Genomic DNA, 16,576 nt, shown 5'->3' on the forward strand with positions numbered 1-16,576 from the left:
TAAACTTTTCCTGAGTCACTGCTTCACACCCATTCTCCCAAAGCTGAGAACTTCTCTGAGTAAAGGGCTGAGAACATCTAAGAAACATCATTTGACTAATAGCTCTGATTCCAAGATTTGAAAGAATATTTTCTCAGGGGAGCAGATGTGTAAGAAACCCCAAAGGAAAATCACCTAAAGCCCACACACAAACAGAAACAATTTGCTTATCAGAATGATGTCTATTAATTCCTTGACAAGAAATAGAAAGCCGATTTTACAATATTTCACACACATTCAAACTCATGATTTCCAAGCCTGAATGGTGAATGATTCACCAACTTCGATGACTCAAATATAATGCACAAATATTACTAACATGTCAAAGTGTCCACTAAAGAGATCTACAATGAATTGATAATAATGACTCAAAAAACTTTAGATCCAATTCAATTTAAATTAATAAGTAGAGAAAGACCTATGATGAAATGTAAAGGCAGAGAAAAGGCAAGGTGCAAAGTTACATATACTTACTACTTTGATTATATATATATTTAAAAGCATAAGACCCAAAAAGCACTGAAAATCCATATGCAAAAATATTAACAGTGGCTGCCCAGGGCAATTTTTTTTTCTACTCTACAGATACATTTTTTTATTTTTTTTCCATTTTCTACCATAACCATGACGTACATTTTATTATTGGAGGAAATTAAAAAGTTGATAAGAGGGTGTTCCCACTGGGGTGCAGTGGGTTAAGATTCTGACTTCAGCAGCTTGGGTCACGGTGGAGGCATGGGTTCAATCCCTGGCCCGGGAACTTCTGGTATGCCACAGGTAGAGCCGTAAAAAGGAAGAAAGGAAGGAAGGAAGGAAGGAAGGAAGGAAGGAAGGAAGGAAGGAAAGGTGAGAATAAAAAAATTTTGATAAGAAAAATGCATAAAGCAAAAAAGCATATGAAGAATGTATTAGCAAAAAGAGTGTTAATTAGCCTGAATCCAAAAGTTTAGACAACTAGTCTCTACAAAGTGATTTTAAAATATGACCAACGGCCCCTGCCTCCATTTTTCATGGAACCTGTCTCCTCTTCACGCAGCTGGGCGCTATCATGAATGAGACCCAAGACTACGAGCTGGGAATCCTCCATCTGGTCCAGTTCTCTGAGCCTCAGCCAATTTGCATGCATATTAGACGTCCACACAGAGGCAGAGGAAGTAGAAGAGTTGGAGGAGAAGAGGAGAAACGGTAGTCATAGGAACAGTTCCATTTTTAATATTAGATGATCCAATATATTAATAAGTACTTCTCTCTAGCAAGAAGACTAAGGCATCACCACCCTTCCTTTAGTTAACATGTAAAACAGTTATTAGACGTGGATTCCTTCCTCCACGTTTTGTTTATAATATTGTTAATAAAGCGAAACAATCAAAAGTAGGGTAGTACATATAACCCCCTACACCCATGCTAAAATAGAGGCATTCCTGAGAAGTGGGTAACCCCAAAGGCTAGAGAAATCTGAGTTCTAATTTCAAATTCTCCTAATTTTCCTACTCTGTCATTTTGTACATCTATCTGGTAAGATAACTAAACCACTCAGCCGTTCATTTTCCAACTTTGTCTAATGAAATAGGAGAAACTTCATATGATTTGTCTCTTTTCTAACTCACTGGAGATGCTATAGAAACCAAGACAATGAAGGTTGAGGAGGAACCTACGGTAGAAATGCAAAATATCCCAGATATTTGTGGTGTGATAAGTGAGTAGTTAACATAATGGGTAAGAGTATAGTCAAGAAATACAGGAGAAGTTGCCTGTGGAATTTTCCATTGCTTGATATTGGAATGATTCCCACCCTACCACCAACTCTGGAATCATAGCCAGGCTTCTTGAAATCAAGGATAACAGTTTTTAGGTCAAGTGCTAGTACTTCCACTTATATAATGCAATGTAATACACTTATTATAACACATAAGAAACTAGCAGCTTCGCATAGAGAATATAGACTCCTTGTCATTATTTTTATTACACTCGAACACTACAAAATGCCGAGAGAATCCTGGGTCTCACTTTTAAAAAGTGCTTCTAGTTGCGGTTTACTTTTACTGAAACTTTCAACCAAATCGTGTCCATAAAGAGCTTTTCTATGGCCCAAAACTACTTATGTGCAAAACTGCAGAGATAACTACTTCTGATGTTACTTCTAAGCTGTGGAAGAAGCTTCTATGCCATAAATCCAGGCATTTTAAAGATGAATCTATTAATATAAGACCATGATTTTCATGCAAAATCACATTCACAAATGCCAGAACTTGGAAATTAAATGTGTTAAAGTCCTGTAGGAAGTATGTCCATTGTTTTCATGTTGTTATTTTCCAGCTGAGGTTTAAAGCCACCTCTTAATTTTTTTTTTTTTATCCCAGGATGTGCTATAGGAATCTATGAAACTTAATTACATTTACTGTTACAAAAAAGGATTTATGAACTTTTGCCTCTAGGCAGAAATGTTTATTTCATTGCCTTTGCTATTCATTCTTTTCAACTCCAAGGGCTTTGAACTTTTCAGCTGCTCAGAGTTATCACCGTTGTGCAGAGCCCAGGAACTCCACTCCCAAGACGCAAACCACAAGTTGAAGAAAACGAAGAAGGCAAAGATATATGAGTCGTTATTTTGGCCACCCTTTGTGCCATTAAAATCTCATTTTCTGCCTATTAGAATGCCCTCTTGGTGCTTAGGCAGCGGTGATAGTCAGTGATTAGTGTGTAATTGAGTATAATTGTCTTTTCACTTTTCATTTGTGTCATTCTGAGCTTCTCTCTGTTTTTCTAACCACCGAGAGGAAAAAGGGGGTTAAGAAAAGATAAAGCTGTTAAAACTCTCACTCTCAGCCCTGAAGAGATTCTCGATTGCAATTATAGATTGCAACCCCTTCGTGACATCTCTCCAAATTTAGTGGGCAGCTCTCCTCACCACCTGGGCCAAGTGCTCCCTAATAAAATCAAGCGATCTGTATTTAAACAACTGCTAATAATGTCAACCTCAGACAGATGCCACATGTACGAAATTTAACCAACCCTCTGACATGCAATTATCAAGGCAATTTATTAATATAATCTCTCAAGAAAAGCTCATAGTCCAATGCAAATTAGAAAAACAATTACAACGTTCAAATATCTATATATTCCCAAAGAGCAGTAATTCTCCTAATTTGTGCAGTTATAACTCATTTATCCCAGAGTTTTGTAGTCATCAGCTGGGTCTGTCTCCATACAACTTGTTAGCTTCCTCTCCAAATGTTGTATAAAAGCTTTGCTGTATTCTTATTAGGTGTTCTTGCTCACAACCCTATCAGCTGACCAAATACCATTAAAAAAAAAAAAAAAAAAAAAAGTGTGTGGGCTTCTTACCCAAAGCCCAGAACTAGGAGTGGAGAAGGTGAACACCTTGATAACTAAGAAGAAACATAAGGTCTCCATGATTACATTAAAAGTCTCTAGGATTTTAAAAGTCTAAGCTACAACTTTTGATACAGTGCCTAGGAAGGGTAGAGAGAAAGGAAACTAGGAAACTGAAATCATGTGGCTTGTATAAAGAATACATTATGGTTTAAATTTGGCAATTCATTATATGACTGCCTCGGGGAATTACTTTTGGTTCTGGTACACAGCAAATCATCTGTCTGGAAACACGGGACTGACCTGAGGTGAAAGGCCATTGCCAATGGCGGGGTTCATGGGGTTGGAGGGGCCGGACGGAGGCACAAAGCTGTCTGTATAGCTGGAAAATCCATGCCTGGTGCTGGGGAGGCAGTAGGCAGAGCTGCTGTCCGGGTTGGAAGGAATAGTGCTTTGGTGTACAGTGCTCGGAGGAAGCGGCTGAGGTCTGTGAACGGTGCTGCTGGGATCCGACACAGCTGCAAGGAAGAAAACTGTCAGCCATACAGGTCCTTTGTAGGCCAGCAGAGAAAATCCAGTGCAAAAGTTCACCGTCACCAAGCCATCAGCAATATCTACTGGTCAAACAGATGTAAGTTTCAAAGTGCATTTCTTCACATGCAAATATAGACCCGTTCATAACAAACACAACCATGTCTCTGCACGTATGCACAAGTACATAATTTATTCATGTACTTTCAGGGCACACTCACCCAGTAAAGGAATTCAGAAATCACTTTATCAGTGTGAAGCAATGTATTTTGGTTGTGAATGTTATTAATCAACATAAGAATTAACCAATGTATGGGAGTTCCTGTTGTGGCACAGAGGAAACAAATCCAACTAGTATCAAGGAGGATGCAGTTCAATCTCTGGCCTCACTCAGTGGGTCAGGGGCCGGGGAGATCTGGCATTGCCCTGAGCTGTGGTGTAGGTTGCACTGGCTGTGGTGTAGGCCAGCATCTACAGCTCCAATTCGACTGCTAGCCTGGGCACTTCCATATGCCGTGGGTGCAGGCCTAAAAAAAAAGAATTAACCAATGTAAAAATTGTAAGTCTCAAGTTTCTTGTCAAATATACTTCCAAAGCACCTAAATGTTAATATGATAGCATATCTTTTATAATGCAAAATAATTTCATCTCGGAGCCCCCATTATGGTTCAGCGGGTTAAGAACCCGACACAGAGTCCATGAGGATTCGGGATTGATCCCTAGCCTCACTCAGTAGATTAAGGATCCAGCATTGCCACAAGCTGTGGCTGTAGGTTGCGGATGCAGCTCAGATCCATCATTTCATGGCTGCGGAGAGGGCCTGCAGTTGTGGCTCCAATTCAACTTTCATATGCCCAGGAACTATCATATGCTGCAGGTGTGTCCATAAAAAGAAAAATACATATATTTTAAATTTTTTTAATAAAATAAAAATTCTAAAAAAAATTAAAAATATAAAAAATAATTTAGCCTTTTCATTTATCCCATTCACCTCTATGCACTAACAGACAGTGGCTTTATCAAAGCTTACTTCCCTCTCTACCTACTGCAGTTAGGAGCCATCATAGAACTTTAGTTAATTACAGACTGGAGCACAAATGTAAAGTTTTAATAAACAAAAAGCAAATTGCATATTTATTCAGGGAGGTTGTTTTGCTTGGTTTCAGTGTTTTGTTTTGTTTCAAAATACTGAAAGAATATTATATGACAACACGGTTTATCTAGAGAGATTCAGACATGTCATAGAACAAACTATATTTCTGAAATGTGACAGGTACTTTCAGGACCACCTGAGGCGATGTAAGTGACTTGCAAACAGCCACAAGGGCCTCGCAGATTTCAATGCAGAAAATAAGCAGCAGGGAAAATGATGGGGAGTTACATTTTAACCCCTGGACTCCCTTCCTCCATACCTTGTGGAATAGCTGTGGGCTGGTAAGAGGTCTCCGACAGCTGGTACGTGGGCAGGGTCGGCATGGCCGTGGGAGGGAATCCCCCCGGAATGAGATGGTTGAAAGCCATCAGTTGATTGGCTCCAGCCTGCTTCCTCCATCTTGCACGGCGGTTGCTAAACCAAACCTATGGATTTAATTTAAAATTTGAGGAATTCACTGATGAAATAATAGTACCTTCTTAATGACTTTTTCATGCTAAAACAGATTCAAGGCCCCTTACAGACAGGGCAAAGAGATACAAGGACCCCCTCCCTTTCTGGGTTGTGTTGTCAAGGAAGGAAAGAGAGTTAGGGGTCAGTAGAGGGACTCCAAGGGCTTTCCTGCAGAGCCCCCACACACCTCAGGGTAGCCATGAGCAGGGATGGCTGAGCAGGGATGGGGACAACAGGAAGTCCCTGCTGTCACCATCAGCACCCTGCCACCTTCCTGTAATACAACATTCTAGCAAGGATCCAGGAGACTCTTTGGCCCCCACCTGACATAGGTCCTAACTTGGCCTTGCCTATTATAATAACTCTTAGGTTCAATAGTCTTAACAGTGTCTCTGGATTTCTGTGGACATTATGTGCACAGTTCCTGGAGAGTCACAGAAATTGACCAGAAGGATAAATGGAGCTACTTTACCACCCCTTCCAAAGTGTGAGACACTGTGCTGATCTTGATGGAAATAGATGCTGAAGAAGTATTTCAAGAAATGAAAGCATTTTATCTGTGAAGACCTCTTAAATAATGAGTTTGTTTAATATTTCTTCCCATAACATCTGTAAGCACCCATCATTTTTACCGGAGGGATAAAGGAGTGGATAAGACAGGATCCCTGCACTTGAGTAGCTTACTGTCTTATACTCAAGAAATTCAGAGTTAGGAGTTCCTGTTGTGGCGTAGTGGAAACAAATCCGACTAGGAACCATGAGGTTGTGGGTTCGATCCCTGGCCTTGCTCAGTGGATTAAGGCTCTGGAGTTGCCATGAGCTGTGGTGTGGGTCACAGATGTGGCTCGGATCTGGTGCTGCTGTGGCTGTGGCATAGGCTGGCAGCTACAGCCCTGACTGGACCCCTAGCCTGGGAACCTCCATATGCTGCTGGTGTGGCCCTCAAAAGACAAAAGACAAAAAAAAAAAAAAAAGAGAGAGAGAGAAATTCAGAGTTAGTCAAGGTCACCAAAGTAAATGCTTACAAGGGGTAGAAGCTCCATGTTTGGAAATGCAGAAAATTAGGAAGCTTAGAATGGAGCCAGTTTCAACTCATGTTAAAGCTTGGATATAATTTTGAAAAGGGGTTTTTCCAAATGGAAGTGGTACCACAAGAGACCAGCATGTCTAAGAAAAAATGAGACTTGATTTCCTTACAGAACAAAGTTATCAGTTATACAACTTCATCGTAATGTTTAAGTCACAAAATTTTAAAAAGAATAGAAGAAGGAATTTCTCTCTTCTGGAGCAAGGAAGCCCAGTTTAACAAATATTTGACAGGGCATCTGCTTAATGTTTTCCTATCCACCCAAGCATTTGTCTGAAAAAGAGAGTTTGGTCTTCTCTAGCCATACAGCGAGATGCTGGAAAGAAAAGCTGTTTGAACTTCCTCAGAACACTAGCATTTAATACTTCTTAAGTTTCCAACAGGAAAAGAAGGTAAGTCAATATTTTCCCATGTTTATACATAATTGAATTAGAGTTTTACTTAACTTAATAAATTGCCACCTGGGATAATAGATCTACGACCAGCACTCAACTTCAAGTCTGCATCAATTGTATTTTCTCACTGCAAGTCTAAGCGTCTGTTACCATGACTCCCAGAGGCATCAGGGTAAGAAAACTGTTTTCAGGGAAGTACTTGGAACAAGTTGGTTAGCCTGAGGAGGCTAAGGATCAGAAATTAGGGTTGTATCCATTCCTGAGTGCACTATACCATGTCCTGTGGTCATACTTGATTATATAAAACCTTGAGATTAATATGGCATACCTTGCCCAGGTGAAGGGTCCATCACAGTTAACTAGACTAACCTATGTGCAGTGCATCTTCGGCTCTGTGTACTAGGTTGGGAGTAGAGTTGACTTTCCGAAGTTCTGACATGACTTCACTCATTTAGACTTACTGTCCTCACATCTACTGCTGAGATCCTTAGTGAAGAACTCAGAAGCTTGCACTTCTGACATTATCAGAGCATGTTGTCAATCTCTCTGTGCCAACTTCCTGCTGTAACCTTTAGATAAGTAAACCAAATCTGATTTATCCAGTGGGTGGGCTCCGCCTGGTTGCTCCATCAGCCTTAACCTCCTTTTGATTTACATTCACGCTAATTCCTCCATAACCCAACTGTCCTTGCTCAGATAATAAATTCGAAGAAACATCGTAACTGTCTACAAATTGTTCCCAAAGATTAAATCCAAAGGGCTAAGGGCGTAAAGGTTTTTTGGTTTTGTTTCCAAACAAGTAAATATTGATGGCATGGAATAAATCCACCAGGAGTTGGATTTAAAAGTTTTTATATTTACAATGAAATAGGCATTATAACTGCAATAAAAGATGAAGAGAAATACTTGGGAAGCAAATCTTTACCGGAAAACAAAGCTTCAGCAGAAGGTTCAAGAGTTTCCCAAAGGAAGGAATGTAAATGCTGTTTAAATTTAGGCTAAATCAATCCAGAGAGCTATTCCTCAGAGAACCAGGGCTTACTGAGGACTGGGATGCTTGCCTCTGGCCATTTAACCAGATTTTTCTATCATCTTGCCACTGCCAGCCTCCACGTCTCCTAGAACCAGCTGAATCTGCCAAAAGAAGCATTACAGGAAAAATATACTGAAGTTGCAAGCTGAGAAGTGGTCCTTGCCTTCTTTGTTCTTTGAAACTCTGAAAACACACATCCATTTTTAATAGAAAAAAAAAGTGCCCTTGAAATTACCTTAATTTTAAATATGCAAACTGACCAAGTGCAATAACCCTGGGATACTGTTATCACCTCATCTCTGCCTGAAAATCATTCCCTTGACAATCAAAAGTCTTACCTAACATTGGAGTTCCCACTGTGATGCAGGAGGTTAAGAACCCAACTGGTATCCATGAAAAGCAGGATGTGAGTTCGATCCCTGGCCTCATTCAGTGAGTTAAGGTTCCACGCTGCTGCAAGCTGTGGCATAGATCACAGATGCAATTCGGATCCCATGTTGTTGTGACTGTGGTGTAGGCCTGCAGCTGCAGCTCCAATTTGACCCCTGGCCTGGGAACTTCCATATGCCATAGGTGCAGCCCTAAAAAGACCAAAAAAAAAAAAAGTCTTACCTAACACTTCTAAGATTGTATCACTAATTCCTAAGAGAAAATCAAGGAATAATCTACTGAATGATATGTGTACGTGTCCAACACTGAATAAGTTTATCCAAAATGGGTGAAAGGTATTTATGACTCAGCTGTTACCATTACCAGAAACTTCTCTGTGTTTCGAAAAGCATAGCAATAGCAACAGAGACAATCTAGCCTTCGATGTTCTAGAAGAGAATAGGAGGGTTCCACCAATGTATTAGCCAGTAGGGCAGAAAGAACAAGTTTTATTTGCAAAGCTGGCAATGTACCTATTAGATGTCATCTTGCAATCTCTAATTCAGGGTGATTTTAGTCTCCCCCATGCAGTATTACCCGGCCCTTCCACAACACACATGGTAAGGAAGTGGGGGAAGGAGGCATACGTGGTGGATAACTACTATCAGGAACAGTTCATCACTTATAATTGCCTGTATAATATCACCCTACATCAAAACCTTCCCTCGCAGCAAGGTTTTATTTCATTTGATGAACTGTAGCCCGATTCATTTTCTCAGCTCTCTAGATCTTCAGAGCCAACAAAGCCATATTCATGCCTTTCGGAAACGATCTTTAGATCCATTCTAGAGTAATATAATAGCCAATGATTTTTTTGAAGCAAAATTCATAACATCATGATCGCTGGGGGAAAAAGATATAAATCACAAAAGAAGAACAGGTTTTTATAAATTTTTCTTTGTTAGTAAAATAAGTAACCAATTTGTTCAGATTCTCAACAATAGAAGTTGGGGAAAACTTTGTTATTTAAAAGATACAGTAGGAGTTCCCGTTGTGGCACAGCGGAAATGAATCCAACTAGGAACCATGAGGTTGCGGGTTGGATCCCTGGCCTCACTCAGTGGGTTAAGAATCCGGTGTTGCCGTGAGCTGTGGTGAAGGTTGCAGGCGCGGCTCGGATCCTGCGTTGCTGTGGCTCTGGCGTAGGCCGGCAGCAACAGCTCCAATTAGACCCTTAGCCTGGGAACCTCCATATGTGCAGGTGTAGCCCTAAAAGGACAAAAAAAAAAAAGATACAGTAATACTTTTCATTCACAGGGAAGCAAAGCAGACCAGGCAAAAGTTACATCCCAACTCCCTCCCCTACCCCTTACTAGATCTGTGACCTTGAACAATTTGCTTAATTATCAGGGGTCCTCTGTTTTCTCATCTGCTAAATGGGAAAAATTTTTTTAAATTTCTTCACAAGATTAAATAAGACAATACAATCCAAGCTCTTAAAAGAATACCTAAGAGATGTTGTGTTCAATAGTGTTAGTTATTAATAAAAATGTCACATTGATACCTCTGTCTGAGAAATACAAGAATTAAAGCTTTGTTTTGTTTTCTGAGCTCTGTGGTCCACAGCCAAAGCCTTTTGTGCCTGCAAGCAAACAGGAAAGTGCCCAAATAACACCTCAAATAATTGAAAGCCAGTTTGGCTTGAATGGAGGCTTAGGTCCAAATTGCTTCCAAGTTTCATGGATTAGCTCTAATTGTCCCATGGTGTAAGCCTAATTTTGCCCATCAATAAATTACTGGTTCACATTTTTGGTGTGGTCCTCAAAGGCAATCTAACCTACATTATTCCAGATGGGTTATTTCAAATGCAATTTGAAAAATCGGAAGAGAATGTAATACTTAATCCTTAGAGAATTCACAACAAGATTATTAAATGTTTCATTAAATACTAGAGCTGATACTAAAGCGCCAATTACAGCACTTCCCAAGTAAGTAAATTCAGGACAAGCTGCTTGATTCCTGGGCCATCTCATTCCCTGCACTCCCTCTCTCCCTGTGTATCACATCCACCCAGCCCTCCTACCCTTGCTGCTATCCAGCCTCGACCACTGTATGGACAGCAGGTTGGGGAGAGGATGGGCAAGGCCTATGAGGGGAAATGCTCCTGTGAACGTCAGAGGATGGTGATACACATGAAAGCATCCTCAGCTGCATCCTTACACACCCCAAGAGCAAACTCCTGCAGAGGATTGCAGGAAGATCACATTTTTGCTTCATTATGGAGTTCGGGGCCAAATATTTCATACCTCTCTTAACTTCTGAACTCTAAAGATCTGTTATATGGCTTTAAACCATTGGGCTTCCCTGAGAATCCCAAATTACTCATGCTAGAATGGTCCTGAGAGATGATGCATCCCAGGAGTTTTTAATTGAAGAAAAGAACAGAGGGAGGTAATATGTGAGAATATGGTGAAAGCTAAGGGCCCTCTCCCTAGTTAACACTCGTGTACACACACACACTCACACACACACACGTGCACAAGCAAAGGCACATTTGTGTACAAATTTCAAGTTTTCCAGATCTCCTGAGGTCCATCCATGATTATTCTGGTCGTTCATGGACCCAGACTGAGATCATCTGATCTAAACCCCAAATTTTTTAATTGAAATTAAAAAAAAAAAAAACTGAAGTCCAGCAGAATTACAGGAAAATTGACTTGCTCAACAAAACACATTCGGTAGGGCTGAGACCAAAACCTCTTGTCTTCTGACTCCTAGTTAAATACTTTTTCCACAAGCACTGGGGCTAAAAGAGAATGACACTTATCTGTTGAATGGAGTTCTTAGATGGAATATTTACTAAAACTTTTACGTATTACAAATGTTTGCAAGTCGTTCTTCCCCACAAAACTTTAGTCTTTGCCACCATTTGCATAAAAACAGCTCCCCAGGAAGTGCTTTAGAAAATTAGTCTTTGCTGTACAATAATTCTTAGATGGTTTGCTCAGATTTGGCTGAGATGAATGTAACATAGCTACTGTCCAAACAAATTTTTATCAAATATTGACAAAGGTCTAAGTTATTAAAGCTTCAGTCTCATCTTTATCCAGAAGATTTTAGACTTTTTCTTCCCCTGGGGGAAGGGGGTGGAGGAATGTAGACATGCTTGGGGTTTTTTTGTTGGGTGGTTTTTTGTTTGGTTTGGTTTGGTGTTGGGTTTTCCCAGGTGCCCCAAATTAAACTAACTCACACTCTCTGGCTATCACTCAAACTGAGTTGACTTTGCTACTGCTTTCCCAGATCCTTCTAAAAACTAAAGGATTTTGTTCTGGCATTTTAATCAGTGATTAACTACTCCCTTCTTTTTCCTGCTGGGTTAAGTAAAAGATCCATATGCCGGGTGTTGTAGGGAATTTGTTAGGCTGTAGATCATAGCTGTGGTTCAAGACATGATGTGTCTCAAGGGAACTAATGAAGCCATGAGGAATGTAAAGAGTCACCGGGTTAAAGCCACATTAGGACAGCTGTTAGGTTAATGAGGGCCCTGCATTGGAGAGGGGGTCAGTCTATAGAAAAATATGAACCACTCTTTATTGGTTTGATCCCATGTCCTCTGGAAATTAATGGGCCATTCTTATTTTCCTTTGACATTCATTGAGCCAGATGCGAGTGCTGGCCACTGTACAAGCTGCGTGCAGTTGAGATTAATTCTGTTCCCTCATCCTCGTCTTTGGCAAAAGCAACAAATGAGGTAGAGCAACACAGGACACTCTTTTCAGTTTTCCATCACTCTCTTCAACTTCTTTAAAGCTGATGTTTATTTTTTGACTCTGAGTTCAGAACTGATCTTCAGTGCATCTAAAGGACAGACCCAGCATGCAGGCTTGGCCTGCCAGGGGGAATAGGGCACTGTATAAAATTCTGCTGAAAGGATGGAAGAATGAATGGACCTCACTTCATGTTTAAATCAGATGATCACAGAACTATAATAAAAGCAAACAGATTTGAGATCTATATAGTGTCTGTAGCATTGTTATAAACATTATTATAAAATAGTGTAATATTTATATATGCATAGCATCATGATTTGTGGTTAGTGGTGGTCATTTCTGGATATGAGCACTATATCCCAATGTAATAGGTAGAGAGATGGAATTGTTCCAGCTGTAAGACATTTGCACTACAAACCCCAGCATATCTGTGACTCATCCCTATATTAGCCCTTGCACCTGTCTCCAGCTCACATAATCAACTCCCTACATTCCACCTCTGAACACCTTTCCTGGGAGTTCTCTCCCTTCTGTCCCCACTGCCACTGGCCTATTTCATGACCCCAGCCTCCAGTGCTCATTCCATCAAATTTACCCCCCCTTGCCTGAAACCCAAGCTTTCCACAGAATTATGTAACCACTCGAAATTTGCTATTATCTATGTACCACCCCTGAAATCCATAGACTGCGTGGTAGATAACAAAGATTCCTGAAATGATGAGTGAATACCATGAATTGATAAGCTTCTGTATTTCTGATATAATCATATTCTCCTCATAATGATAACTAAAGTCTAAAATAGAAACACACATTTTCATAAGTACCCAATAACACTAAGAATACAAAGAAAGCAAATTAAATAGATCACATTTTAAAATCTAGATTTCCAATCATATTCTTTCCTGCCACCCACCACACCCTACCCTCAACCAAACTGAACTAGTCCGTGTTTTCTCAACTGTTTTCTCAACATGACTAGAATGAAAATGAAAATTCATCGGATATATAACTCACATGCTTCCAACTCTCTGTACATTTGCTCCTTATTCTGTATCACTAAGATAGTCCCCCACCCTCCCTGCCCAGTAGATATTCATCTGGACTCAAAAGTCCATCTGAACACGCCTGTCTTCATGATCCTCTCTTGTTTACTCCAACAAGATTTCACCCTTTCCTCTTCTCAATCCCTCTACACTTGTCTCTCTCTTATGGTACTTATCATATCTGCTTTGTTTTAACTTATCTGTGTGTTTACTTGATACCTGCATTAAACACTAGCTCCTTGAGAAACTTGTCTCAATTCATCTTCACATTCTTTGACTTTCCCAGTGCTATGATGATCAGATAGAAAGTCAAGTTGAATTAAACAATCCCTCTGGCTTGGTTCTGCAGACTACAAGAGTCTAGACTATTCCAAAATAGTCCATGACAAGAGAGGAATTAGATGTATATGAGAAAGTGTTGATCAATCTAAAGACCACACCAACTGACTAGTCCACTATTGACCAGTCCCCAGCCTCACTCTGACTATGAAGGTCAAGTATCTGGGAATAATATGACATTTCCAGATAAGGTAACTTCACTCCTGGGGCAGTAAGGAGTTCCAGGATACCCTGAGGCATTAGTAATCTTTCAAACAGTGCTTTACTACCCGGCAGGAAAAAAAAAAGTTTACTGTTGATGAGGAAACATCATTCTATCACTCAATAGAAACATAACATACCAAAGTAGCATTTCTAGAGGGTTCAGAGCACTTCCAAGGATCGAAAAAATAGTTTTAAATGTTATTAAAACTATAAGGTTGCTTGAGATGCTTCTAGACTTAAAGGAAGGGATCTTACGTTATACAACTTTGCACATCTTCATAATCAAAAGGCTACAGAGAGGAAGAGTATGGAGTCCAATTACCCCCATCACTTACTAGCTACATGACTTTGGGTAGTTACTTAAGTAGTCTGAATCTCAGTTTCCTCATCTATAAATTGGGATCTCTCTAAAATAGGGTTTTAATGATGAGGACATGGGTTAATTTAAGTAAGGTATTTAGAACAGTGCCTGGCACAGAGCAATCACTCAAAATTTTGCTATTATCTATGTATCACCCCCAAAGTCCATATAATGCCTGGCATATAACAAGTATTTCCTGAAACAATGAGTGAATAATGTGAATTGACGCATGTCTCTGTGTTACATCTGGTATAATTACATTCTCCTCTTAATGACAACCAAAGTCTCAAATAAGAATGCACGTTTTCATAAATACAAAAAACCACTAAGAATATCAAGAAAGCTAATTAAATAGATCACTATTTTAAATATATACATATAAGATAACTGTATCAAGTGTGACAGAAAAGAAGCCAAAGAGTGCATCATATCAACACATTTAATTGGACTTACCAACCTATTAAGAGGAGAAAGAAAATATACTGACCGGTTAGCAAAATAAAATGTTTCTGTATACCTAACAGACATACCTAAAGCAAAAGAGATCAGGGGAGGCAGGGGAGGGGTTGCACCAAGCAAATGCAAATAAAAAGAAAAAAGAAGTTGGAGTTCCCCCTTTGGTGCAATGGCCTCTGCAGAGTTTCCATAGCTCTAGGACGCAGGTTTGAGCCCCAGTCCTGCACAGTGGTTAAGGATCCCATGATGCCATCCAGGAACTTGATAGGTCCCGGGGGCAAAAAAAAAAGAAAGAAAGAAAGAAAAAAGAGCTCCTACTGTTATCATAACAAGGCAAAATATAAAGGAAAGAAATTTGAGAGAACTTGGCAATGTGAGAGGCTACCGTTCACAATGCAGGACCATTTCTCATATATTTACTTCCTTGGTTTTGAAACATGCTTTAGAGGAGCAGACAGACACTCTTGCTTCCTGTCTGGAAGAAAGCAGGGCCGTGGACGTTCAGACGTCAGTACCTGCACGCGGGCCTCGGTGAGCTTTGCCCTCTGGGCCAGCTCCTCCCTAGTGTAAATATCAGGATAGTGAGTTCTCTCAAAAGCACGCTCCAGCTCTTCAAGCTGCTCTGCTGTGAAGGTGGTTCGGCTCCTGCGCTGTTTCCTCTTGAGCGGTAAGTCTGGTTCAGAGTCGATGTCAGAGCCTTCATCCGATTGGGGTGCTGAGGCTAAAAGCACGGGAGAAAAAAAAAAGTGGGGGGACTCAATGAGAAGCAAAAAGCCAGTCTGCCCAAGCTGTAATGCTTTGAATCCTAGTCTGTTTCCCATGTCCCCCCACCCTGGGGACTGCCAAGCCCCTCCTTGCAGTATTACATGATTAAATGGTATTTAATCTCTTCCTCTGCCCCATCTCCAGGCCCCCCAGGCAGAAATAATTGCTCTCTGCATCTGTCATTCTAAGCCCATTATGAGCTCTTAGAAAACAGAGACAGGCCTTACTCCATTTTTCTGGCCCTGTCCTTAGCATTTGATGGGCACTTCGTTCTTGACTAATGAATGAATCACATTTAATTTGGTCCCTGATAAATTTTCACCAACTTTGCACCAGGAGGAAGTTTGTTAAAAAATGATTTTTTAAATAAGTATTCCGAAATTGACTTAGTATCAAAAAAGGCAATAAGAATAAACTAATGCAGGATTCCTACAAATTTGTAGACTGTACTGCTCCTATGAGAAATACCATATTACTTATTTCCAAAACAGACAAAAGACTCACAGACATAGAAAACTGATTTATGGTTGCCAAAGGGGAAAAGGAGGTTGGGGAAGTGGTAAATTAGGAGGTAGTACAGTATATAAAATATACACAGTACTATATATAAAATATATATAGGACTACTGTATACCACAAGGAACTATACTCAATATTTTCTAAGGACCTATAAAGGAAATATTTTGAAAAAGAATATGTGTGTGTGTGTGTATAACTGAATCGCTATGCTATATGAGTGAAACTAACACGATATTGTGAATCAACTATACTTCAATGTACAAAAAGAAGAAAAATCATGTTAAATTAATTCTCCCATTACCAGATGTTACAAAATGCTTTAAAGCGGGTTAGATATTGTTAATGCAAATCTCAAGAACAGACTCAAGAAGAAGCAGGTATAGTCTAGCAAAGTGTTTCTAAACAGAAGCTCAGAGTCTGATCTCTGCTGAACAAATAGGCAGCTGCTCAGAACGGCTGCCTAATTTAAAAAACAAAGTGGAAAATGAAATTGCAGGACCTTTCATTCAAAAGTTATTACAGGGAGTTCCCGCTGCAGCTCAGCAGTAAAGAACCCAGCTAGTATCCATGAGGATGTGGGTTTGATCCTTGGCCCTGCTCAGTGGGTTAAGGACCTGCTCTGAGCTGTGGTGTAGGTCGCAGACTCCGCTTGGATCCCACATTGCTGTGGCTGTGGCGTAGGCTAGCAGCTGCAGCTCTGATTCAACTCCTAGCCTGGGAAGTTAC

At 40.2% G+C, this 16,576-nt stretch overlaps 1 protein-coding gene across 2 annotated transcripts in view; it reads right to left on the reverse strand.

Annotated features, from left to right (window-relative positions):
* PAX3 (paired box 3) overlaps positions 1-16,576 on the reverse strand; it is a 98,959-nt gene that overhangs the window by 18,247 nt on the left and 64,136 nt on the right. For both annotated transcript variants that reach the window (XM_021075358.2, XM_021075357.2), the window contains exons 5-7: positions 15,082-15,287; positions 5,316-5,481; positions 3,676-3,890 (exon numbers count right to left, since the gene is read on the reverse strand). In XM_021075358.2, coding sequence (XP_020931017.1) covers positions 3,676-3,890; positions 5,316-5,481; positions 15,082-15,287 — 587 coding nt within the window. The remainder of the gene's footprint in view (positions 1-3,675; positions 3,891-5,315; positions 5,482-15,081; positions 15,288-16,576) is intronic.

Source organism: Sus scrofa, chromosome 15, assembly GCF_054392235.1.
Source record: "Sus scrofa isolate SSC_HxYL_T2T_F1_AM1 chromosome 15, Sscrofa_HxYL_maternal_Yorkshire_Landrace_v2.0, whole genome shotgun sequence".
NCBI classification, from domain to species: domain Eukaryota; kingdom Metazoa; phylum Chordata; class Mammalia; order Artiodactyla; family Suidae; genus Sus; species Sus scrofa.